Source organism: Centropristis striata, chromosome 6 (assembly GCF_030273125.1).
Source record: "Centropristis striata isolate RG_2023a ecotype Rhode Island chromosome 6, C.striata_1.0, whole genome shotgun sequence".
NCBI classification, from domain to species: domain Eukaryota; kingdom Metazoa; phylum Chordata; class Actinopteri; order Perciformes; family Serranidae; genus Centropristis; species Centropristis striata.
This window is the reverse complement of record NC_081522.1, coordinates 24,807,684-24,831,842: the sequence shown is the minus strand read 5'-3', so window position 1 is coordinate 24,831,842 and position 24,159 is coordinate 24,807,684. Positions and strand designations below refer to the sequence as shown.

The window sequence follows — 24,159 nt, the reverse complement described above, 5'->3', positions numbered from 1 at the left end:
ATTTATTCACTAAGATATCTGCATCTATTTGCCTGTGGGCTATCCAAGCAAACATAATTAAATCTTAGTCAATATCTATCCATTACTTTCCATTTTGTGTAAGTGCAGTTGTAACTACACTACAGCTAAAATGATAGAAGCCAGCAAGATGCACACGGAGACTGGGGTTCCCCAGGGCTCACCGCCCTGTTAATGTAGGTCAAACACGGACTAGTCCCGTCCCTCCCACTCTCCCAGCCGGAGAGGAGAGTTACCTGACTGCTGTTTTTCATTTTCGTGCTGTTTCTTTCTCCTTCTCTCATTCCCCGAGAGATAACTCCGCTTCTTCTTGCTAGGTTGATGCACATGCACTGGGAATGTGACGTGCGCGAGCAGCGCGACGGACGGTCACGTCGTCACGTTTTTTTTTCTTCACGCGGCCTTTATTAGTTTGCGGGGCCCTACGCAACGTGCGTAGTGTGCGTATTGGGTGAACCGGTACTGGCGGTTGGTTAGCTCGCAAACAGTTTAACGGGTCATGTTCGCCCTGTGCTCCGGTGTGGATGCTTTAGTGTGCCGCGGCCTTACTCCGACCCTCGGGGGCAGAAACAACGGACGGTTAGCGCCCCTCCACCAGCTCCACAACATGACTCACCCACAGTGAGCTAGCTGGCTTCTTGGCTAAGTTAGCCTGCCCGTTAGCGGCTAACTGATGCTAAGAGCAGCGTCCATCACGCCCCGGCCGCTGAAGCCATGTCCGTCCCATGGAGCTGAAGTGTTGCTCGGCTTGCCCAAGATGACGAGCCGCCTGAGCCCGTTTTTGTGCCTCTGTCAGCAGAGGGCGGAACATGGAACCCGAGGAAGTGTGGACCAAAGACCCGAGTGCACACAAACTGCTGGATAAAAAGGTGCTCTGCAAGCAGAATGGAAGAATTGGTAAGTTATTGATTTTTCTTTTTTTTGTTCTCTAGAAAATGACAAACATTATCATTTCTTGAGTTTACTGCAAGGTGACCTCTGTGTGTGCAGGTATAGTGAGAACTCTCCACAGCCTGTTGAAAACCCACAACACACTGCAGATTCAGTGCATCAACCGGTCAGAATGTGCTGGTAGGTGAAACCATCCATGGAACATAAAGTGTTATTTACATCCTCTTATATAATCTTGTTCGGGATTTAAAAGATGTTATTAACCCATAAGAACCCAGACCCAGTAATCCTTAAAGGAAAATTATGGGGGTATACCACGGACCAAGTGGACCAGATAGAACACATTTCTGATGTTTATACAAAAATACTACCCCTAAATGTCAAAGAGCTGTGATGTGACATATGTGTCACATTGGGCGTATTCATGTTTATATTTCTTATTTTAAAATAAAACTAGACACCCTTTCTGCTTACAGAAACACAAATTTGCCTTTTTCCTTGCATCTCCACAACATATATCAAAATTGTGACATTAATAGTGCTGTTTAACAAAACATTATTTTTCAGATTTGTTTTTAAGTAACAAAATAATTATAAATTGTTAATAAATAAAAACAACCATTTGCCTTTTTGTTTGCATCTCCATAACATATATCAAAATTGTGACTTTAATTTGTTCAGGAAATATGGTCAGAACAAGTTAAATGCAATACAGGACAGCCTATTGACGGATTAGAATTTTTGAATGGGTTTAAACTTAGCCTTGTAACAATAACATTTTTGAAATTAGCAACTTTTTCAAATTTCTGTTTCCAGTCACACACACACATTTTGGAGAAGTCACTTCTTGTCAAAGTCACATGACCACCACACCAGGGTGTTGAGTATATTCTTATGGGTTAAATCTAATGATTAAGCTAGAATGGGGACCTTATGCAGAAAGCTACTAAATGCAGCATCCTATGAACTGAGGCCTATCTCTGACAGAACATTTCAGTCCGACTAATCTCATCTTCTTTTCTTTTTTTTATAACTTAAATTTGTATTGAGTTTTGACATGTGTATATAGACGAAAACAATACAGCAAACAGGTTAAAGTGAGAATAATAACAATAAACAATAACACTAACAAACTGTCTGCAGATGCTACTATTCAGTCCACTGATCCATTTAGTATTTGTTCAGATGGTGTCATGTCTCCATTACTCCCAGTTTTTTCAAACACATTCAATAACAAGGATTTCCTGGACAATTTCCAACCACTGCTCCTGTTTTGGAGTGTTCACATTGAGCCAGTTTCTAGTGACCGCTTTCTTACTTGCTGCGAGTAATACTTTAGTCAAGTACAGATCTTTCATTACAACCTTCTCAATATTCCCAAGATACATCACTGGACAAGTATTTGGAATTTCATAACCCAAGACATTTTTTTACAACTGAGTTAACATTTTGCCAGTATGTCCTCATTTTTATACAATTCCAGAAGATGTGTGCATGGTCCACATAATCTCCAGCAGTCCTGTTGTACAGCGAGTTGCCTAGATTTTATCTTTGGTGTTATAAAATAGTGAGTTAGGTTTTTCCAGCAGAACTCCCTCCATGTTAATGAATTTGTAGATGTACATTGTGTCTCACACATGTAGTACCACTCCTCTTGTATTTGGATTTTTAGTTCTGTTTCCCATTTTGCTTTTATATTAAGTGTTGATTCCTTCCTGCACATCCAAAGCTTGATTGAAAGCCGAGATGGGCCAAGATCCCTTCTGTTTGTATGAATCGATAAAAACACCAATCACTTTATTTATAGTTTCATTTGATCTCTTTTGTAAAATAATCTCTGAACTGCAAGTATCTATAGAAGTCTCATCTTCTTTTCTAACGTGTTTCATTCAATTCACAGAGCCAAGGATGAGTTTATTTCTGAAAGAGTTATTCTGGGCAATCTTTTTTTTTTTTTTTTTGAAGGCCTATTAATAACATTCTACATAACACTATCGTGAAGGTTTGTAAAATTCTTCAAGATTCCTCGTACCCTTTGTATGAGAAACATTTTCTTCAGCTAGTATGAGGACCTTTTAAGTGAGATTTTCTGTGAAAAATAAACAAATTGGCTAATTAATAAAGTTTTTTTATTCTGGTTCACACTGTAAAAATTGAGAAAACACACGTTGCTTCCAGCGCTCATCTGATTTTTCATCACAGGCTTCTGTTGTTTAGTTAGTTTAAAGCAGCTTTACCAGACTTGTAAAGAAATAGATGTGAAAGGGCTGGGGAACGCTCCGTTTTAAGTTTTATGTCGGAATATACATAAAAAATACATAAGGGCAGGCTCAGGGCGTTTTCACACCTGAAGGTCCGAACCAAGGTCCGTGTTCTGTTACATTGTATACATTTGGTCCTGTTGCTCATTTTTTTTGGTTACGCTGCATTGTTAGGCCGGCCGGCTGGCATCCGACATCAGTGTTACTTCCTTAACGTGTTTACACAAAATGAATCCAGCGAGCCACCTTTTACCTTTGGTAATACTTTTGCTGGTCTTTTGCTACCAGCAACACCAGCTTAATGAGCAATACGTGAGAGTGCTTTCTATTCGCAAGATGAGCCTCCTCATCATGCGAAAACTGTATCACCGTCGACAGGAGAGGAGGAGAAAACTTCTCGCAATCCTGACGGTTATGGCAAAGTAAAAAAAAAAAACTTCCTGTCATTGATACGAAGGTCCGAATTATAAAAAAAGTTGTTTTCACACTGCAAAAGGTTCGGACCTTGGTTCATTTGGTCCGGACCGAGACCACCTCTTTTGGTCGGACCAAACTTTGGTCCTTTGGTCCGCGGCACCTTTCACACCTGGAATTTAGGTTCGGATCAAACTGAAAAGTCCTAAAGTCCGGACCAAAGGAGATGGGTGTGAAAGCGACCTCAGTTAGTGTAATGATAATTCCAAACAATTCTAAAACAAGCAAGGTTCGAATACCCCATTTAAATGTTTTAATTAGACCTGATCAGCCCTCACTGATTTAAGGACAGATCTCAGCTCTGTTGATCTCAGACATGTTCTCCTGTGTGACCCAGGCTCCTGTCCAAATCTGATGATGAGTAGGAGCGAGCACGCCGACGTGAGGCCCGCCCCTGTGGCCCTCACCCCCCAGCTTCCCCCCAGAGCTCACCGGCCCCTCTGCATGTCGGTCTCCTCCGACAGCAGCGGACGCTTTAAAGCTCTGGAGACGCAGGAGTGGAAGAACAACCTCAAAGCTCAGGTATGTCCAGACAAACTTCGGGTCAAGACTTATGGATGGGGTTGTAGGAGCTTTTAAAGACTAAATCTACATATGTTATTTATTGAGGGGATACAGGTTATTGTTAAAAATACATGGCGTGAAATTTAATTCAATACTGTTGGAGCACATAAAATGCTGATTCCAAAGAAGTTGAGATGTAAATAAGGCCATTAAAAAGTAATAAATGTCATCTAAAGAGGTATTCAATGTTCGAACCATCCGCCGCTAAGTGTTAGCAGCAGCACCATCCAAAAGACCGCAACGGAAGCCACAGAGAGCAAACTCTGTGCCAAGCATCAACATTGTAAGCTGAGGTTTGGAAGTTTCTGCTATATTCATTGAGTAGCTATATTATGTCCGCCGCTACTTCATTAAAGGAGATTGTTTTATTTTTTTAACTGCCAGGACGTCAAACACTTGAGATGTCATAATAGTTTCTGCTTTAGTATATTTTTATTTTTTGAAAATTCTTAGGTTTAGCTTTTATTAGTTCATATCAACCAAATAGGATTATGCAGTGTTTCCCCTATTTGTATTCTGCAGCGCCACTGCAAAAAAAATGTGATTTGGAATCACGAATTGAAGACTTTCACTTGAACACACTGAAAGCACAACATCGAAAGTTTACAGTGCTGTGCCGGCACCGATAATTTCACTTGTGCTTCTCTCTTGAAATTTCAGTTAACAAAAATGTTTTTTCAATTCTAGTTTTGGTTATTTGGTTAACTATGATAACCTTGGTGTGTTGCAGATGGAGCAGGCCCACAGTGCAGGGGCTGCCAGCAGCACAGGATCTCTTGAGCGAGCGTCCCTGTTCTGCGCTTCTGCTTCCACCACAGCATCCAACTCAGGCCTGTCCAGCCCAGTGGAGATCCTCAACAAGAGCAAATCCTCCAGCCGCTTCTCCCTCTTCTCTCCGCCCTGGAACAGCAGTTCTGAGTCTGACTCCAACCCTCCGTCCCGCTCAGGCTCCAAGAAGCTGCGTAACTACAGTAGAAGAGCTGCCACGGGCCCGGCTGGCGCCAGGGGCCCTGATACACCTGAGCCCAAACCCAGCGGCCCCGAACACTTCCAGTACTCTGAACCTGTCATCTCCAAAGTAACGGACTACATCTATGTGGGCAACCTCAACGCGGCGTACAACGGGCGCACCCTGTGTAGAAACAACATCGACAGCATCATCGATATGAGCAGCGTGCCGGGAGAACCGGGCCCCGGCCTCAACCTCATACCGTGCACCTGCTCCCGTGGCGCCCGCCACAGCTGGTCCCGCCTCAAGGTGGACATCGGAGATGTGCTGGATGATCTGGGAGACGGCCCAGCCATGAAGCAGTGCTGCTTCGAGGACATCAACGAGTGCATCGACGCCTCCACGGAGAAGAGGAAGCGCGTCCTGGTCCACTGTCGAGACGGTTTCTCTCTGGCGCCGACATGCATCATCCAGTACCTGATGGTGAAGCAGAACATGAGGCTGATCACCGCTTACGAGCTGCTGAGGGCCAAGTACCCAGTCAACATCAGGGAGTGCCACCAAAATGTGCTGGTGAGCCTGGAGAGGGTGCTGCGGCCCGGAGGCAACGTTGACCCTGAGTGCTTCAAACAGGCCATCTCACGCAAAGTGGCATGGACCTGACTCCGTTTCCCCACATGCTTGGCTGCTGCTCAAGACTCTTTATTCCTCCACCCTCCCTTTAGATATTTTCCAAAAGCCACCAAGGGCAGCTGTACTTTCCCCTGTAGACTGGTCATCTGGATATTATTGTCTGCACTTGAGTTCAGTGGTTGTAACAGTTATGAATTTGATGTATTTCTTCTTCAAACCTGTAAATGTGACCTGGCTGTGATGCCCCCTCCTCCTGCTCTCAAAACAGGAGACCCACCGTAGACTTTGCTGTAATATACACAGACTCTTGGTATAACAATGTAATAGTGTTTGCTGTATAGTTGATATAGTCCTGCTTCAGTTCTGTGCTATGCTGTCATGGTGGTGTTTTATATCAGGGGAATTTCTTAACGGGAGATCTCAGGAGATTATTGATGTCATTCCAGTACAGAGTGGGAAATTACTCATTAGGTTAGTCTGCGACTCCGTCCACACCTGGCATTAAAATGCATCCTGGTTATCAGTGTGTGTAGCACATAAGCTTCGTGCAATATATCCAAGAGGGTTGGAAGGGCCACTGTCAGTCTAGGTTATACACAGAATGATTTTCAGCTCATTCTTCGGCTGTCTGGCCTTAACTTTAATGTTTTGGTTCAGAACGTGATCCGCTCAGACACAGCTAAAGACTAGCTGGTGAACATAGTGAAGCAATTAGCAGCTAAAGAGACGGATACTTCTCTCAGTTTGTAGAAACCAAAAACAGGGTGAATATTGGACTTACATTCATCAAAGGAGGCATGTATGTATTTTAGATTTTATTACTGTTGCTAATATACAGGGTATTCATCCTATTAGCCATCCTTAATAAATCAAGAGAAACAAGTTGAGATGCTAAATAACCAAGACAAGTTTTTTTTAAGTGAGCCTTTTGGACTTTTCTTCAAAGACAATTTTTACTGTGTCTCCATGTGCAAACAAAACAGGGACAGGGCACCCCTAATGGTCAAAAACACCACAGAGTACCTTGAGTTTGTACCTGCGGTGAGTTCTCAAGCCTGCTAATCTTGCTCTCTGGCTTTATTGGTGCGGTTTCACTTGTGAAATTGGAGAAAAAAAAACACCCCACTTGCAGCCACTGGAGATGCGTTTTAGGAATATATCTGATGCCAGGTGTGAACTGCAATCAGTTTCACACAGATTACGACACAATCTGCAAAGATCTGACAAGGAAGTTGACCATTCGTTTGGAGCTTTTGTTTTTCCTCCTAAAAATCAATTTTGCTGGTGAAATGGTTGTTTGGATGTACTGGCTTTTGTAGGAGTTTAATTTTCCTGTTAAAACTGCAGCTCAAAGTTGCTGCTGATACTCTGAAGACTGGAGGACGTACGCGTGATTTGTCACCACTGACTGGATTGCATTACTTATAAATGTGCTTCTATTGCAAGAGGGAAATTTGCACACGGACACACGTTTTAAATCTGAACTGCCTCTGTTCTTTTACCTTTTTTTATTTTTGCGTTTTCCAAGGTCATACTTGATGGAAGATGAACAGCCCGACCTGTCCTCTGTGAGGAAGACTGTAGCCCCATTTCCAGCCACAGTTTTGGTTAAATCTCTTCGGTGGTGCTCACACTGTGGCGTAAATTTGAACCGTAGTGTATTAAGCTGGGTGATGTGCATCTCTGTGAATCATCAGTATTGTTGTATCGGTGCCACTAAACTGCAATCCAGGGTTTACACTGCAAGGGAGGATTTTGCACTACTCACAGGGTTGTCCAAAATGCAAATTATTGCCTTTTTGTTTTAATAGAGTTTGAATTATTGTTATTTTTGGAGTGTGGCTGATGACATTTCACATATGAGGGGGATGTTTACATGCTCATTAAAACATCCTGGTTAAGGTAATGGTTCAATTAAAGTGTTTACATTGTTCACACTATTTTATTTTCTCTGATAAGTTTACATTATTTTATTATCTTTTATTGTTTTCAATCTTTTAACATTTACCATCAATTTCGACATGATCCTTTTCAAATATCTTAAATAATATTTTTTCAACTACTGTTCACAGAACCCATTTTGCAACCTTACTGTAGAAAATATAACGTTTAAATCAGTGATTGTATAATCGAAAACATAACAATTTCAACAGTCCCAACTGTAGCTATTGATTGTTATTTTAATGACTTCATTAGTCTGTAAAATGATGATGGTGAAAAATGCCCCTCACAGTTTCAAGTGATGTGTTCAAGGGTCTAGTAATGTAATGCCAAAAGTCTGAACCTCTAAAATATTTAACTTAGTTGATCTTGAACAGGAAATCAGCCAATCCTTTGGTATGTCTGCTTTAATAAATCACTTGAAAGATTAATTAATAGTCTATTGACTAAATAATAATAATAGATGAACTATTAGTTTCAGCAGTAGTGCCATCATTCGATACATGACAGATAATTCAGTCATTACAGAGAAAAGTATTGAGGTTAAATATTTTCCCTGTATTTACTTACCCACCTAACCTAGTTTTATTTTTATTTTATTTTTCCTTTTCATTTAATCTGATGATCTAAAACCAGCTGTTTGAGGACGTCAGGTTTATTTTCACATCCGATTATCTGAACTCTGCAGCATTTCTTCCTCTGCTTAATTTCTGTTTGTCCAGGTGAGCACAATGTCACTGATGGTACCAAATAATGGAAGTGAGACAATGGGCAGCATGATTCTGGATGTGAAGAGGATCAGTGTTTTCACTATATTTTTCCTCAGTTTCCACAGTTGGAAGGTAAATCCCCTTTTAAATGACAACTTGGATGCTGTTATTAGCTGCTGGTCAGGTTAGCTTCATGAGCTTGTTCTCTAATTTACGGGAGGGTTTTAAGGAGAGCTTCATTGTATGCATCCAGCTCCCTGCAATTTATGATATGGCCTCATTATGCAAAGGAAATTGCATAGAGGTAAATGCAATTTGAATACTCTGGAACATGTGGTGCTGAGAAGCCTGAAGTCCATTTAGATGACAGTCAGAATAATCCAAACCAGTTATAGGAAGCAATCCAATGGTTCAGGCTAGCCATTATACATGTCAGGCAAGCTAATGACTTAGTTTAGCAGTTAGTTTGGATCGAACTAGCTAACAATTCAGTTGAGCATCTAAAAGTTTTGTTCTGATAACAGGGTTCGTACGGGTGCTTGAAATCCTTGAAAATGCTTGAATTTAAATGTATTTTCAAGGTTCAAGAAGTGCTTGGATTTTGGATAAAGTGGTTGTAAATGCTTGAAATACTTACTGTATTTCTCTTGCAGTCTGACTATAGATAATCACATGTTCAATGTAAAAATAATGAGTAGCCTATCTGAAATGAAGACTGTTCCTCCTAAAAGTGTTATACCATCGCTGTTGGTATGGTTAAGTGAAATCTCCCCCTTTTAGTATGTAAGTACTCATCTAAAACATGCAATTTACAACAGGTGTAAGATACTGGAAAAGCTTGAAAATGGACCCTAAAAGTCCTTGAAAAATGCTTGAATTTGACCACTGCTAAAGGGTACGAACCCTGTGATTAGCTCACGGTTTAGCATCTAAAAGTTTTGTTCTGATTATCTAATGGTTCATTTAAGCGACTAGAAGTTTAGTTCTGGTTAGCCAGTTGTTAAGCAGCTCCGGAGTAATGAACAACAGTTTGGACCACATGAGCTGGAAACTATCCTATGCAATCACAACTGTAATCTAATTCTACAAATACTATACAACTACTAATGTTAGTGTAGCTTAATCTTCATCTACTGTGCAGAAATATCAGATTTAAAGAAAACTTACAGACATGCTAATAGATTTTTTCACAAGCCAAAGTCAAATATCAACATTATGAATTTCGCTTTGACTTATTTAATCCTATTGAGTCCTACAATTTAATAACAAAAAAAGTTCTGGAAGGCTGATGATAAAGTTGAGCAGTTTAAAATTAGATAAATTATCCAGTAATAGCTACGTTAAGCAGCTGAGTTTGGTTAATGGGTAGCTAACAGTTCATTATAGTGGCTTAAAGTTAGAATTTGGTTCAGTTAATAGTTTAAGATATTTTCAACGCAAACCTGAGCCAGACGCATATTACTCCACTGTTTTTCTCCTGAACTGAACTATTTCAGTAAAATCAATTAAACAATTTGGAAGACAAGGATTTTAATGTGTGACAAAACCAGACCACAAAGATCACGCAAATGTTGAAATGATTTCCTAAAAGGACAAACGGTATAATACAGTTATTTAAATTACATTTTCATTTGTATGTTTTTTTAGTTCATGGGCAGCCTCAGTGAGAATCAGTTGTACAGGACATTTGTAACATTGGTGACATTAAGCCCAGCAGCACAGTTGAGTCATCCTGTGAGCGCTGTGGTATCGGAGTGGAAACTAAAAGTATGGTGCCTTCATTTGGACTTGTCTTGTGACCGTACGGTGACATTTGCACACTTTGTATGACTTTAACTTATCTCAATATGTATGGAAATGTTGAATATTTTTGATGTTTCATTTTGAGCAAAAAAAGTATGAACATGACATTTGTGCAAAGTGGTTGTTGCTGTAATATATTTGCTATGTCATAGTGTACAGTACCGGTGTTTCACTAATACAGCTGTTGATAAGACTGAAAAAGAGGATATATCTCTCTACATATGTTCATACGTGGCACTGTAGTAGACAAAGTATCAGCATATTTTGGTTTATCTTTTGTTGTAAAAAGTCAGTCGTTATATCCAGCTCAATAGGTTTTCTAACTCGTTCTCTCAGGTGATTTCTCAGTGGCCCAGAATGTTCTCAATGAATATGATATTCAGAAATGTGAAGCGATGTATTGCTCATGTCATGTTTCTTAAGTCAGATTTAATTTGTACTGCTGAAATATTAAAGAATAGGATGTACATAACAGTTGTTTTGGTGCCAACTACACTCCGAATGCGTTGTCTCACTTACTGTACTAAATACACTGCCGGACATTTGTTTCACCTGCCACCCGGTCAAGGTTATTATAGTTAATGAAAACTAACGAAATAACGAAAACTAGAATTGAAAAAACATTTTCGTTAACTGAAATAAAATGAGTTTTTAAAAAAAGAGATAACTAACAAACTGTATTGTGTGGTTACAAAACTAACTGAAACTAACTAAAATTATAGTGAAAATGTCCTTCATTTTCGTCTTCGTCAACTTTTTTCATACGTAAACCTTTGGGTTGATATGAAATCTATTTCATATATTTGGTTTTATGACTTAGTAAACTTATTGGAGTTGAGATGGATCAGACAAAGTAAATAAAGGCAACATTTATTATGACCTTATTAAATCTGGCACCATTAGCCCATTACAAAAAAACAAACTAACACTAGAACTAATAAAAACTAAACTAAACTCAGCGTTTTCAAAAAATAAATAAATTAAAAATTAAAACTAGCAAAACAAACTCTAAAAACTAATAAAAAAAACTAACTGAATTTGAAAACAAAAATTGACAACGAAATTAAAACTAAAACTAATGAAAAATCCAAAACTATTATAACCTTGCACTAAGTCAACCAAAAATGGTCGTTGGCAAAGGATCTGAGAGTTTTGTTGGGTTAAGAAACTGTTTGCAAACGGAAAGCTGATGTTCTACCCCACTACAGAACGTATATTTTTTGCGACACCTAATTGGTGAATAAAATATTTGGTAGTAATTCTGCTTGAGGAAGGAAAGGGAGGAAGAGGGAGAGAGAGAGATGTCTCCCTTTTCTCGAATATAATGAAACTATAGAAAGCAAACAAAATGACGTGTTTTTGTGGGTCTTTTGTAGTCATTTTGTGTCTTCTGTGTTTTTTTTGGTCATTCTGTCTTCTCATTTTGTGTCTTTTTTAGTCATATTGTGTCTTTTTTTTGTCATTTTGTGTCTTTTTTTTGTCATTTTGTGTCTTTTGTGGGGTTTTTTTTGTTATTCTGTCTTCTCATTTTGTGTCTTTTTTATTCATATTGTGTCTTTTTTATAGTCATTTTGTGTCTTTTGTGGGGTTTTTTTGGCTATTCTGTCTTCTCATTTTGTGTCTTTTTATTCATTTTGTGTCTTTTTTAGTCCTTTAGTCCAACATAAAATGTGATTTTGGATCCTTTTTTTTAACTTTCAAAACACTATCATGCTCAATGAAGAATTTTAAATGTTGCAAATGTGAACAAATGTTGCAAATCTAACATATAAGAGGGTTACATCCAGTTCTATCATTTTATACTAAATCTATTTGACCTTGTCTCCAGTTTTACTTGGTATATCATCATCAAACTGAAACTGGCCTCATGGAGTTTACAGCCAGAACTTTAGAGGTGAATTTACAGTAGGGCTCCACGCTGCTTTGTTTTCTAGTCTGTATGTGATGACGAAGTCATGATTTGGTGCTTCATGACTTCATGACAGACTCCAGAGGGTTAATGCAACCGACAGAAGTAAAAAGCCAACATTATGCCAAAGCAACTACTCCAGACTCTACTCTAGTTTCAGACGGTCTCAAGCTAACCAGCGGTTTTGACAAGGTAGCTAAAACCATAGCTTAATAAATTGTTTATTAACATAGTTTACAATCCGCAAGAGCACTGAAAAACACGACTAGTGGGAGAGTTTCCGTCCGTGTCCGGCGTTTTCCCTTTTTCTGCATGTTTGTAGACTTCCTTTCCCTTTTCCTCCCCCAGTGACACCATGTGACTATCAGTTCGGGATGTTTTTTAAAGAAGAAATAATGAGTCTCCCTGAGTTTGATACCGTATGTGGAAATGTCCCCAAACCCTCAAATTGTATCTGAGTGCTGTAGAGTTCTAGCCTGGCTAACACCAGACTAATCACAAATGAGATTAGTCTAGAAACCAGCCGTTCATTTCTCCGTAGAGGAGTCGTGGTTTACGATCCTCCGGAGCCGTTTATTGGGCTCTAAGAATGTCTATCAAAAGCGTCTGTAAGTAGCTCTTAGCCAATCGTATCAGTTATACCAGATGACGTATGTAGAGTGACAGAAATTGATGTTTACATAGCCGGACTAGCCCATCTCTACTTTGAGACTAAAATGCTCAATTCTGCTTCTGCAACATTTTTCTGCAGCATGTTCTGGCTCTGGCTGCTCTATAGTTTCAGCTCACAGTCTACTGGCAGTGTGTGTGTGTGTGTGTGTGTGTCTGTGTCTGTGTCTGTGTCTGTGTCTGTGTGTCTGTGTCTGTGTCTGTGTGTCTGTGTGTCTGTGTCTGTGTCTGTGTCTGTCTGTCTGTCTGTCTGTGTGTGTGTGTGTGTGTGTGTGTGTGTGTGTGTGTGTGTGTGTGTGTCGGTGTCAGTGTCAGTGTCTGTGAGAGAGTGTTGCTGCTGCTTTGCTTCTCCAGTTCTCGCTTTCTGCAAGATTCTTTATTGTTACACCTTATTCCCCCTCATGTCATTCAGCCACACACATCCACTGATTTTATGGTCAATAGACGAGCTGCTGCGGGTCTCTCTGCGGCTCCGCTGTCCCCCGGCTCGTAGCGAGATCACGCCGTTACAGCAGCGAGCGGTAGCGGGGCTAGTTGGTAGATTAGGCTTTTACCAAATCCTGTCGGAAGCAAGGCTAAAACATCCTTTTTTGTGGTGAAACAGGAGTTTAAAGCCAAACGTTGTTCTTCTTTTAAAATCAACTTTCACTTTAAACTATTTAAAACGCCGTCTACAGCTAAAGAGAGCTTTGCGTCTGCTGCAGCCATGTTGGATCTGTAAGAAAACTACAAAACTACAAGCTTCCGTCTGCTGAGTAGTAAGTGTCATCGTCTTGCCGTCCCTCCCCGCTCTGTGATTGGATCCCTAAAACAGGGCTAAGAAACGGCTGTAGTTGCCAGACTGTGTGGAGGTTTGAAATGAAATTCGAGTATGCAAGGCAGTATGGGTATACCCAGGCTAGTAGAGTTCTGCTTTGATACTGTCATCACTATAATTTGCCATCCACTTCATTAGGTAACGTCTTTTCTTTCTAGTTTTGGTCGCATCCTCTCACCATGTCTCTGTAACCACACTCGTTAGCTTTAGCCCTGAGCTACGGTTGAAATGCTGTTAAATGTTTTTTTATCATAACTCTAACTCTAAATTTTCACACATTTTTCTCTGATTAATTGCCCTCAAAAGCCATAAAAACCAAACCACATGTAGCAAAAATAAGATAGTAGTTCATGCTTTGTGTAAGTAGCAACAGATTCCAGTTTAATGGAACTATTTTAATTTCAAGATAAACTGTGGTTGTGGTTTAAGGGTCTATCGTTCTTCCCCTTGTCATTTATGTATTTGTGGCTTCACATGCTGCAGTTTGTCTGTCACCAGCAGCCATTACCGAACCCTCCATCTGTTTAACTCGCCCCTCTTAGAGAAACAACTGAGCAAATGCTTTTCTGCTCTTACTCCCACCAGGCATACATTAGAGTAATATGATAATATATATGTATAAAAAAAAACATATTTGGATCATCACTTGAGCACTAAAACACAAAGTTTATTTCCTGCTTTTGCTCAGATATTAAGAATCTTGAAATTAATTGCCAGTGCTATTTCTTTATTTTACTTTTGTTCCTTTTTTTGTATTTATTTATGTTCTTATGCTATATATGTATATTTGTATTACCTCCATCAAGATTAATGATTTCAGTTTTGTCAGCAGGATCAACGAAAAACCACTGACCCAATTTTATTGAATTTTGTATTATTGGCCAAGGAAAAAAACGGATTGTTACAATTTGGAGCAGATCCCAATCACGGGGCAGATACACAAATTAGTTACTTTAATTTAATTTAACTTAATATAACTTTAATTATTCTACAAGATAGTGCATGGTTTTGGTGGAGGCCTGCACTCTGGAAGTTTCCTCTAGTTCATTTTATGTATTTGTTGCATTTTTCCCATGACGGAAGAAACTTTCCTACATTATTTATGCAACTTCAATTTAAGCAACCAACAAACACTTCTATGGTTTATGAGTGTTTCTAAGACACTGTTGCTACTACTATTTGCTGTATTTCTGTCCATGTTGCCTCATTTATCCTTCAGCCAGTAACTTCAGCCGATAAATATAAACAAAATTTATTGAGAGAGGCTCTGCTGCTGTCAGTCATATTATTTTCAAACTAAACAAATTGCTGTTGTGTGAACGATTAAGTCCTGTAGTTATTCTTACAAGCCTTTCAACCTCTGAAGTCCAGGAGATTTTGGTTCAAATTGTCAACTTCCTATGCATTCATTTCTGTCTCTGTTTAGCATCTTTCAGTCTGTCCTCACATCACATGCATGGCTCCTTTTTCTCCCTACAAACTTGGCAATCAGTCAGATTTATCTCTTTCTAAACTACAAAACCGTCTATTTGCATGTAAATTTAAAAAAAGTAATATTTTTCATTGTAGAAAGAAAATTTTAAAAATGGTTTAGAAACATAAATGGCACACTGTGAAAGCTCCTATGATTGCACTTTCAACTAGCTTTCTCAGCTTGTCTACATATCATATGTCAATAAAGTTATTACTGTAAATAAAACGTGTATTTTCAATAAATAGATGCACTCCAGAGGGTTAAACAGATCTTCAGCATCAGTCTTTTCTGTTAATTATCTTTATTATTTTCTTTTTATTCCCATAGCTCTGACTGTTTCTGTTTTTTATCCTGCGTCATCTTCATCCGTGGAGTTTCCCTCCGCCTCCTCACTCCTCTCCTTCCTTCTCTGCTGGCCATCTCCTGTTAACAGTTTCTTAATAGCATCCACTTTAGCGTGTCTTAAATGACCACCTTTGAGACTCCACTCTGACCTTTTAATGCCCTCCCAGCTGCTTTCCCCTTAGCTTTCATCACTGTCGCTCCCTGATTTCCATAATAACCTTTTTATACAGTTTTATTCATTGGCATTGTTCATATATCTTGTGGATGTCTCCTCTTTGTTTTCCCAGTCTTAAACAGCTTTGGTTTGGGGGGTGGAGGGTAGGGGGGTCATAGGGGACTAATCCAATCAGAGAAATAATTTAGAAGGAGTTATTTATAATGGTCAGATAGGGAGGAGATTTGAGGGTGAAGGGAGGGTCAGATATAATATTTCAGGTGCTGGTTAGCCCATTGGTCTGTGAGAAAATTGACTTCCATAAAGAGAAAGACGGGGTTCCCTTTGCCTTTGGGGAATGCAATATATACCAAGTTATAATGTCAAAACTGAGCTGCTTCCAAAATCCCTCACTCCATCCTGTTTTTGTCCTCAAAGGTAAGACATCTTATTCTCTTCTCCGTTTTTGCACAAATTTGATTCAGATTTTGCCCCTGCCATCATACAGTTTAGTAAATAAGTTGTGTTGTTGTTTTCTTTGAGCTCTTGTGAAAACAAAGATGTTGTTTTAACTGCTGTGTTGCTGTATGATGATGAAGGTGATGATCTCAACTAAGAAGTTTTTGGATGTTAGTGTGGTTCATTTTGAGGATGAAGCGTTCGTGTAGATGGAGTCTGGAAATTGGAGCTGTAAAGTGATAGTCCCAGTGTTTATGGCTGTGTCATCACAGACTGTTTGAATAGATTTACATGTCAAAGCTCAGACTGGCTTAGTTATTAATCTGACAGCTTTGTTTATTAAAATGTTTTAAAGAGTTGGGTTCACAATAGTCTGCAGACAGTCAAGAGTCCAAGAATACATAAAAGCTAAAAGTGCAGAATGTTCACATCTAACCATATAAATATATGCATGATCTATCAAATCTATAACATATATAACATAACAATTTTGTTTATTGTAGGATAAAGAAACAACATATTAATTATTTCCTCTAACTTATTTTACAGTTTGTGGTACTGATTGAAAACTAGTGTGGCTGTGTTACAGACTGAGTCGTAATGGCATTTGATGATTATTTGGTCGAATTGGAGTGTGCTACAATATAAAGGTCATTATATGTCTGCTTTAAAATTATAACACGTTTTAATGAGCAACATAGAACCTACATATGGATATTTATATTAATTGGTATGTGAATTAAAAAACAATAACTTTTGTTGTAAATCCCAGTTTGATGATTTTAAAACAAACTACTTAACCTAAAAGTTTAAACTGTGCAGTTGATTTAACAAAATATTAATATATTAATATTGACTTCATTGCATATTTTAGATTAAAACACAATAAGACTATATTAAAATATCAAAGGGTATTCAAGAAAATGTCCCTTTGTAAAAACTGTTTATAAGCGATACACACATTGTTACATTGTTTGTTACATTTTGTTTTGAAAGATGGTTGAGCATCAAAACATCAATGTTGGTTATGGAAATTTAGGGATTTGGAAGCACTTTTACACTAACCAAATTCAGTGAACTTTGTTGTGGTTCAGTGAAGTCAGTTTAACCGATGTGGTTTATGGTCAGGATGTCCCAAGTTGATCTCCAGAAGCCGGATCAGTACTGATTCTGTCATTTTTTGAGTGATCATATTCATGATTGTTTTTTGTTTGTTTTTCTGCTAAAATCTAGATCCACACAATGCTGAATTGGAAGATATTCAGTGTTTTAGGGGAGAAAGAATGTCATTATCAATCTGCAGAAACAGGATCATTGCAGATTGTAGTTGTTTGATTGATCAGTGTTGGTTATTAAAAATTTCTGATCCACACAATGTTGTAAGAAAATAATTTAATCAGACTCTGTATTGGAATTGTCAGATAATCTGTGTTAAAGAGAAAATATGATTGTGACACGCCTGATTTCTACTTACTAATTACAGCTTCAAATAAATATATAATATATAATAAATGATGGTAGAAACAACATGGACAGGCTGTTCTAAAGGATGGTCTGTAGTTATTTTGACAAAAAGTAATGCTCTTCTTGTCATAGCTATCACATGAAATGAATTCACCAAAATTCGTATGAAATGTGCAGTTGGAGTTGTTCCCACTAGAGGGGGCATTAACATTAATTTCCCCAGTTTTTACCTCATTTTTCAGATTATTCTGATATCATATGGACCTTGCAATTGTAAAAAAAAATCGGGCAGTAATTTTTCTGTTCTCCTTTACCGAAAACATTACCTTCTTGGGGTCCTTGAGGGAATTCCAGGGGTTACAAGAGAGAATGTGGAATAGTTTATTTATTTTCACTTTTTAATTCACTATATAATGGAGCTCAATTTGAGTTAGAGTCATAATAGTGACTATTCTGATTACAGGTTTAATATACTTTATGTATATCTCCTCAACTTTAGCCGACAACCTTAAAATTCTAGTCTTATTATGTCTATGAACCAAAATCTTCTCAGATGAAGGACCCTGAAGTGAGAATTATACTGTCTTAGACATTTTGTGACTTTTAGAGAGCCTTTCATTTTCCATTGCGATTGTGGATCTGGCTGGTTCTCTCCGGTCTCTATTTAGAGAAAGCACTTCTACTTTCTCAGTCACGTCAGAGATGTTTGTACCAACAGAGGAGGTGTCGGGTGTTTCCTGATAATCTTCCAGAAGACAGACCTGTCATGACAGGGATGCCCAGGAGGGGACAACTGGACCCCAGATCCCTGTCCTAATTTAGCCCGGAGGTCTTTCCTGCCCTAATGCTCCCAGTTGGTGTCAAGTTTATTCTAAGTGGAGTTATTATTTTTTATAGACTACAAAGACTTTAAGAAATAAAGTCTTTATTACCGGAATGCGCTTCATCAAGGAGCAGCATAGTCTGGTGGCTCTGTAATCTTGCTCAATTTTGCTGAATTTTTATGTATTTTTATTGTGTGTGTTTTTGTTGTATTTTTGATTAAATACTTCTGTGGAGAGAAGAGTTTATTCAAGAGAAGAGCTTTTTTCATTGAAACGGAGCAAGTCTGAAGGACACCATCACCCTATTCCAGCTGAGTTGAAGAGATGTTTTTACATCCACCCAAGGCAACTGCTGAAGTTCCATGTAAAGTTCTACATACATCCAGAAGCATTTTTGATAATATCAGGAGACTTCAATCATGTTTCCCTCACCTCTCACCTGACTGGCTTTACACAGTTTTTTAATTGTCCCACCAGAGAAAATAAAACTCTTGATCTGCTGTATGCTAATGTCAAAGAATCTTACAGAGCTACTGCCTTGCCACCACTTGTCAGGTCAGATCACAACTTAGTTCTTCTGGAGACTTGTCTCAGTGACTGGAGTCACAAGAACTATCTCCTACTGAACACCTCAAAGAATAAGGAAATGATCAGAGATTTCCTCAGGTTCAAGCCCCCTCTTCAGCCAGTGAATACCTCTGGGGTGGACATGGAGGTGGTGTTCTAAGTATCTAGGTGTATACCTGGATAATAAGTTGGACTGGTCCCTAAACACAGACACTCTCTACAAAAAGGGGCAGAGCCGCCTCTTTTTCTTCTTGAAGCTCAGATCTCGGGACATGCGATGCTGCAGATGTTTTATCAGTCTGTGGTGGTGGTGTGTTGTTTTATGCTGCAGTCTGCTGGGGAGGCAGCATCACACACAGAGATGAAGGCGGTTGGACAGACTGGTCTAAAGAGCTGGTTCTGTGGTTGGAGCCAGGTTGGACACACTGGAGGAGGTGGTGGAGAGATGACCTGTCAACATGTTCTAGTCCATCCTGAAATACCCAGATCATCTGCTACACAAAACCTTTATGGAGCAAAAAAACTGCAGTGGACGGCTCCTCTCTCTCTGTTGCAGGACAGAGAGATTCAAAAGATCCTTCTCTCCTACAGCCATCAGGCTGTCTCATTTATAACAGAGAGTCTACCAGACTAACTGAATTTACCCTCAGGGATAAATGAAGTAATTTTAATTGATTATTTGATTGAATATTCCAGTCTTGTTCTTTCTCAGCCTGACCCCACCGTCACCTGATCCCTTTTACACCTCATACTTAATGACTTTTTCTTGTTTATGAGATACTTTTCTTATGTTTTATATAGTATTTAAAAATGGAAAATTATATTTCTTTACAGGATTTGAAGCCAAACAAACGCCAAGATGTCGGAGTGAGTAATTATGGGTTTTATTATTCTATATCATGTACATTTTATTTTGGACCAATAACTCTGAAGTTGAACTGCAATATGTCAAACTCATGTCAATTTTTTCAGTATCCTATCAACCAACAACTTCTGTGTTACAGAAACATTGTTCAAAAAAAAAAAAAAAAAAACTATATATATATATATATATATATATATATATATATATATATATATATATATATATATTGTTTCGCAAAACCATCTATTTTTTCAATACATCCAATAATCCTCATTGGGTTAATTCAGAATATAAATTCTCTAATTTTGTAATTTATTTATTTCAAAACAGGGACAGCGCACAATAAAACATTAATCTTGTACAACAAGAGAATATGCATCCTGTATGTATGTCAAATATATTTTTTCAACCCTTTAGGAAAAAGATGTCATCTAGTCGAAAGCATCATCTTAAGGTACATTTATTTTTACATCTTTTACAGCCAAACTGACTAAAAAAAGAAAACTTTTTGTGAGATATTGATTATTGAATGTTCACAATCTTCACACTGTTAAGTCACATGGATATCTGATGCTATGTGGCTGTCGTCCGGCAGAGTTTGATGCTGTCCATCGCCAAAGGTTTACTGGAGGACGAGGAGAGGGAGCGAGAGGAGGAGAGGGAGAGGTACATGGCAGAGAACTGTCCTCCTGTCAACATGCCCAGAAACATGCAGGAGCTGCAGGTACATTCTGTAGAGCAGCTCAGAGTTCATTATGAGGCATGATGCAGGGTTTATGTGTTGTAAAGTTTGAAGAAAGATGCACATAAATGAAATCCTACTTGAATCAATGTAAATATGCAATTTAACTTTTTCTGGTGTTTAAAGAAATCCAGTAAATATCAAAACTGATTTGTTTTAGTAGATATTGTGATTGATTATAATTCATTTAAATATTGTCTGGGGTCTTTAATTAACTGCAGAGGGGACGAGGCTGTTATTTATTATTCTTATTCTAAGTATATTTCGTCATATTTTAATATGAAACCTCTCTGTTTTTCTGATATGCTACCAATGCCCCTCCAGGTTCAGTTTTTGTTATGGCATTATGCTGTTAATACAAACTTCTTGTTTGTTTTTCAAAATAAAAGATCCTGCATTGTTTCAGTGGGCATAATCTCTTTATTTCTTAACAAAGCTTTTATTGTGAAACATTTGCAGGAACATTGTAGCTACTTCCATATTGTGGTAGTTGTGCATTACTATAAAATTCAGTTTGGCTGGGAAATTAAAAGAGGACAATAAAATTTTTGGAAATCCAGAACAAAAAAGTACTGCAAATAGCATGATTATATGTCGGAAATTATCAAAATAAAACGATTGAACTGGCCTTTATTTCAGAAAATACTTTATGTTTTAAAGTCCACAGTGGATCTGTTTGGTCTGATGACAGCATTGCTGATGTTTGTGTTCAGGAGCTGTGCAGAGAGATCAACCACAAGATTGACAAGATTGACGAGGAGCGATATGACCTGGACATGAAAGTCAATAAATCCAACAAGGAGGTAGATTATTTGACATTTTTTAACCCCTGTAGAACCTTCAGACTAATGCTATGCTCCCAAACATTGTTCAGTCTTTCATTCATTCAGTATCCTTAACCACTTATCCACACTCGGGTTGCGGGGGGTGGATTCAGGTCTCCAGGCTATCACAGAGCTGACATATAAATACAGACAATCATGCTCTCATTCACTCCTACGGGCAATTTAGAGTCACCAATTAAACCTAAGCTGCATGTTTTTGGACTCTGGGAGGAAATTGGAGGACCCGGTGAGAACCCACGCTGACACAGGGAGAACATGCAAACTCCACACAGAAGAGCCGCAGGCCAGAGTCAAACCAGCGACCCTCTTGCGGCTGTGGCTCAGTTGGTAGAGTGGTTGCCCGTTGGTTGGAGGGCTGGTGGTTTGATGTGTGAATGAATTCCCAATGGTGCCAGGTGGCACCGTTTAGGGTAGCCTCTGCCACCAGTATGAATGTGTGTGTGTGAACGGGCGAATGAGTGCAGTCTGTAGTGTAAAACGCTTTGAGCGGTCGCAAAGAGACGAGAAAAGCGATATATAAGTGCAGGTCCATTTACCATTTACCATCTTACTGTGATGGAGAGTGCTAACCACTACACCACCGTGTAGCCCTTGTCCAGACTTATTTAACTTATTTTAAAACCTAATATAGGTTCCAGAGTTTTTAGATTTTTACGAGCCCATAACCTGCTCTGGTCCCACTCCATTTTTCACTGTTATGGCTTTTAAGAACTACTCTTTTTGCAGTGTAATTAAATTGTACCAATGAAAGACAAATATACAAAAAAAAAACATGTTTAAAAATTGCTAAAATTATTGCTTAACTTGTCAGTTCTCAAGTTTTGGGATCTAAAAACAAGATCATAGTCTCAACTAGAAAATTTCCTCTGGAGAAATTCTGAAAGGGCCACGGGATATAAATGTATAAATTATTTCTTTAGAGTGGAATTTGCGGGCTGGAGCGCAGTTTTCAAATTTATTTTTTGACAATTTTTTCTCTCCCTCTACACTCTGAGCGATGATGTCACACACTGTGACACGAACATTCCGTGCAATACACACCCATTATAATCTCAGAATTTCTCCAAAAATGATCATGGTCATTGAACAGGGATTGATAAAAAACTATATGACCTATCGAAACGTGGATTAATACACAAGACTTGTGTCTACTGTTTAAAGCTTAAATGGAGTCTCTAGGTGAAATTATGCCGGAGAAGTAAACGTTTAAAAATCTCCAATTTTTGGGGGGGGCCTTCTCATTCACTTCAATGCAAAAAAAACTTACATAGCGAAAAATTTGTATTCCGTAGAGAAAAGTAATAGCACACCGATCCAGATCAAACCGCACGTTTTGATATATAACTCGGGATATATAACTAGCGGGACGAAATTGTGTCCAGAGGGAGAACAAAAAAACCCACAGTATAACAATAACAGTGCTCGGTGGGCCCCGTGGCCCTAATAAAGTTGCTACTATTCAGTGTTTATATTCTTTGCGGGCTGTACTATTTTAAATATTGTTCAATTATGTCCTGAAGCTGTTTGTTGTAAATCTTAATTTTCAACCAACGTGCCCTCCATACTGTCCACACTCTCCAGATCGACGACCTGAAGATCAAAGTTCAGGACCTCATGGGCAAGTTCAAGAAGCCCGTCCTGAGGAAAGTGCGTATGTCTGCTGACGCCATGCTGAAGGCTCTGCTGGGCTCCAAACACACGGTCAACCTGGACCTGAGGGCCAACCTGAAGCAGGTCAAGAAGGAGGTCAAAGAGGAGGTGAGGAGGTGGCCTCGTTTTTTAGAGACGCACCTTTCTTGACTGAAGTAGCTGATAAATATAATGAGTTAGGCGACACACAGAACTGTGCATGATGTGAAGTTCAGCTGTGCATTTTTTTTCATGCACCAATCAGTGGAAATGCAGAAAATTTGAGAAAAGAAGAAAAACAACCTAAAAAAAAATTGCAAAAAAGTTTTTTTGAAATCGGATGCAGCATAAAAGTTGGTGTACTCACAGTTGTAAGTTGTTCTTTCTTAAAGACTTCTTTGTCAGTTAAAATCATATTTTTATTCCACCTTAAAACGTTAAAAACATCTTGAGTGAAAGCTTTACACACTGTAGAGAGTTTGAAATGTCATTTTTATGTCTTCAATGATTTGACCAATTAATTCTGAATTACATATGCTACTATTACATGTGATCTTTTTTTTCTTCATTCGTTTATGTGTTTTGTTTTGTGATCAATCCTTATTTTACAACAAACACACTCAACACACTGTATAATTAATCAATATTTTTGCTCCACCTGCCTTCACCAACATAACTTTTTACATATAAGTACAGGTTTTAGTCAATTAAATTCAGTCAAGCAGTAATAAACAAAATCTAATCACAAGTAGTTTTATCATGAGATAATATTATTTTTCATACTGCCATTGAAACACATCTACACATCATTCTACAAAGACTGGTCTGGGGCAAAGGCAAAAGGAAAGAATGACTATGAAATCAACTCTCATGTCGTCAGATATCTGAAACTTTGTCTTGGTGTTTCCAGGATAAGGAACTGCGAGACGTCGGTGACTGGCGTAAAAACATTGAAGACAAAGCTGGCATGGACGGAAGGAAGAAGATGTTTGAGGCTGAGGCCTAACTCTAAGTCTTACCTGCTTTAAAGCTGCAATGTTTATAGTCCTTCATTTTCTTTGACTCGATCATTACACAGACTGTTAGAAAAATAATAAATACATTAAATATTTATTAAACTACCTTGTGAGCTGCAAAAACTTCAACTGAATA

The 24,159-nt window shown here is 38.5% G+C and overlaps 2 protein-coding genes across 3 annotated transcripts in view; both read left to right on the top strand.

Moving 5' to 3' along the window:
* LOC131973284 (troponin I, fast skeletal muscle-like) overlaps positions 1-24,159 on the top strand; it is a 29,077-nt gene extending 4,918 nt beyond the window's left edge. Inside the window, exons 2-7 of one of the 2 annotated variants that reach the window (XM_059335245.1) lie at positions 19,761-19,793; positions 20,209-20,245; positions 20,387-20,515; positions 21,247-21,336; positions 22,960-23,136; positions 23,918-24,159. In XM_059335245.1, coding sequence (XP_059191228.1) covers positions 19,786-19,793; positions 20,209-20,245; positions 20,387-20,515; positions 21,247-21,336; positions 22,960-23,136; positions 23,918-24,013 — 537 coding nt within the window. In that variant the 5' untranslated portion in view covers positions 19,761-19,785 and the 3' untranslated portion in view covers positions 24,014-24,159. Of the gene's footprint in view, positions 1-19,760; positions 19,794-20,108; positions 20,246-20,386; positions 20,516-21,246; positions 21,337-22,959; positions 23,137-23,917 lie in introns of those variants that run through there. The other variant, XM_059335244.1, reaches the window with a different exon arrangement.
* Positions 355-10,576, top strand: LOC131973276 (uncharacterized). Its single transcript, XM_059335235.1, has 4 exons — positions 355-915; positions 1,009-1,089; positions 3,982-4,166; positions 4,939-10,576. The coding sequence occupies exons 1-4, from the start codon at positions 828-830 to the stop codon at positions 5,818-5,820; spliced, it is 1,236 nt and encodes a 411-aa protein (XP_059191218.1). The 5' UTR covers positions 355-827; the 3' UTR covers positions 5,821-10,576.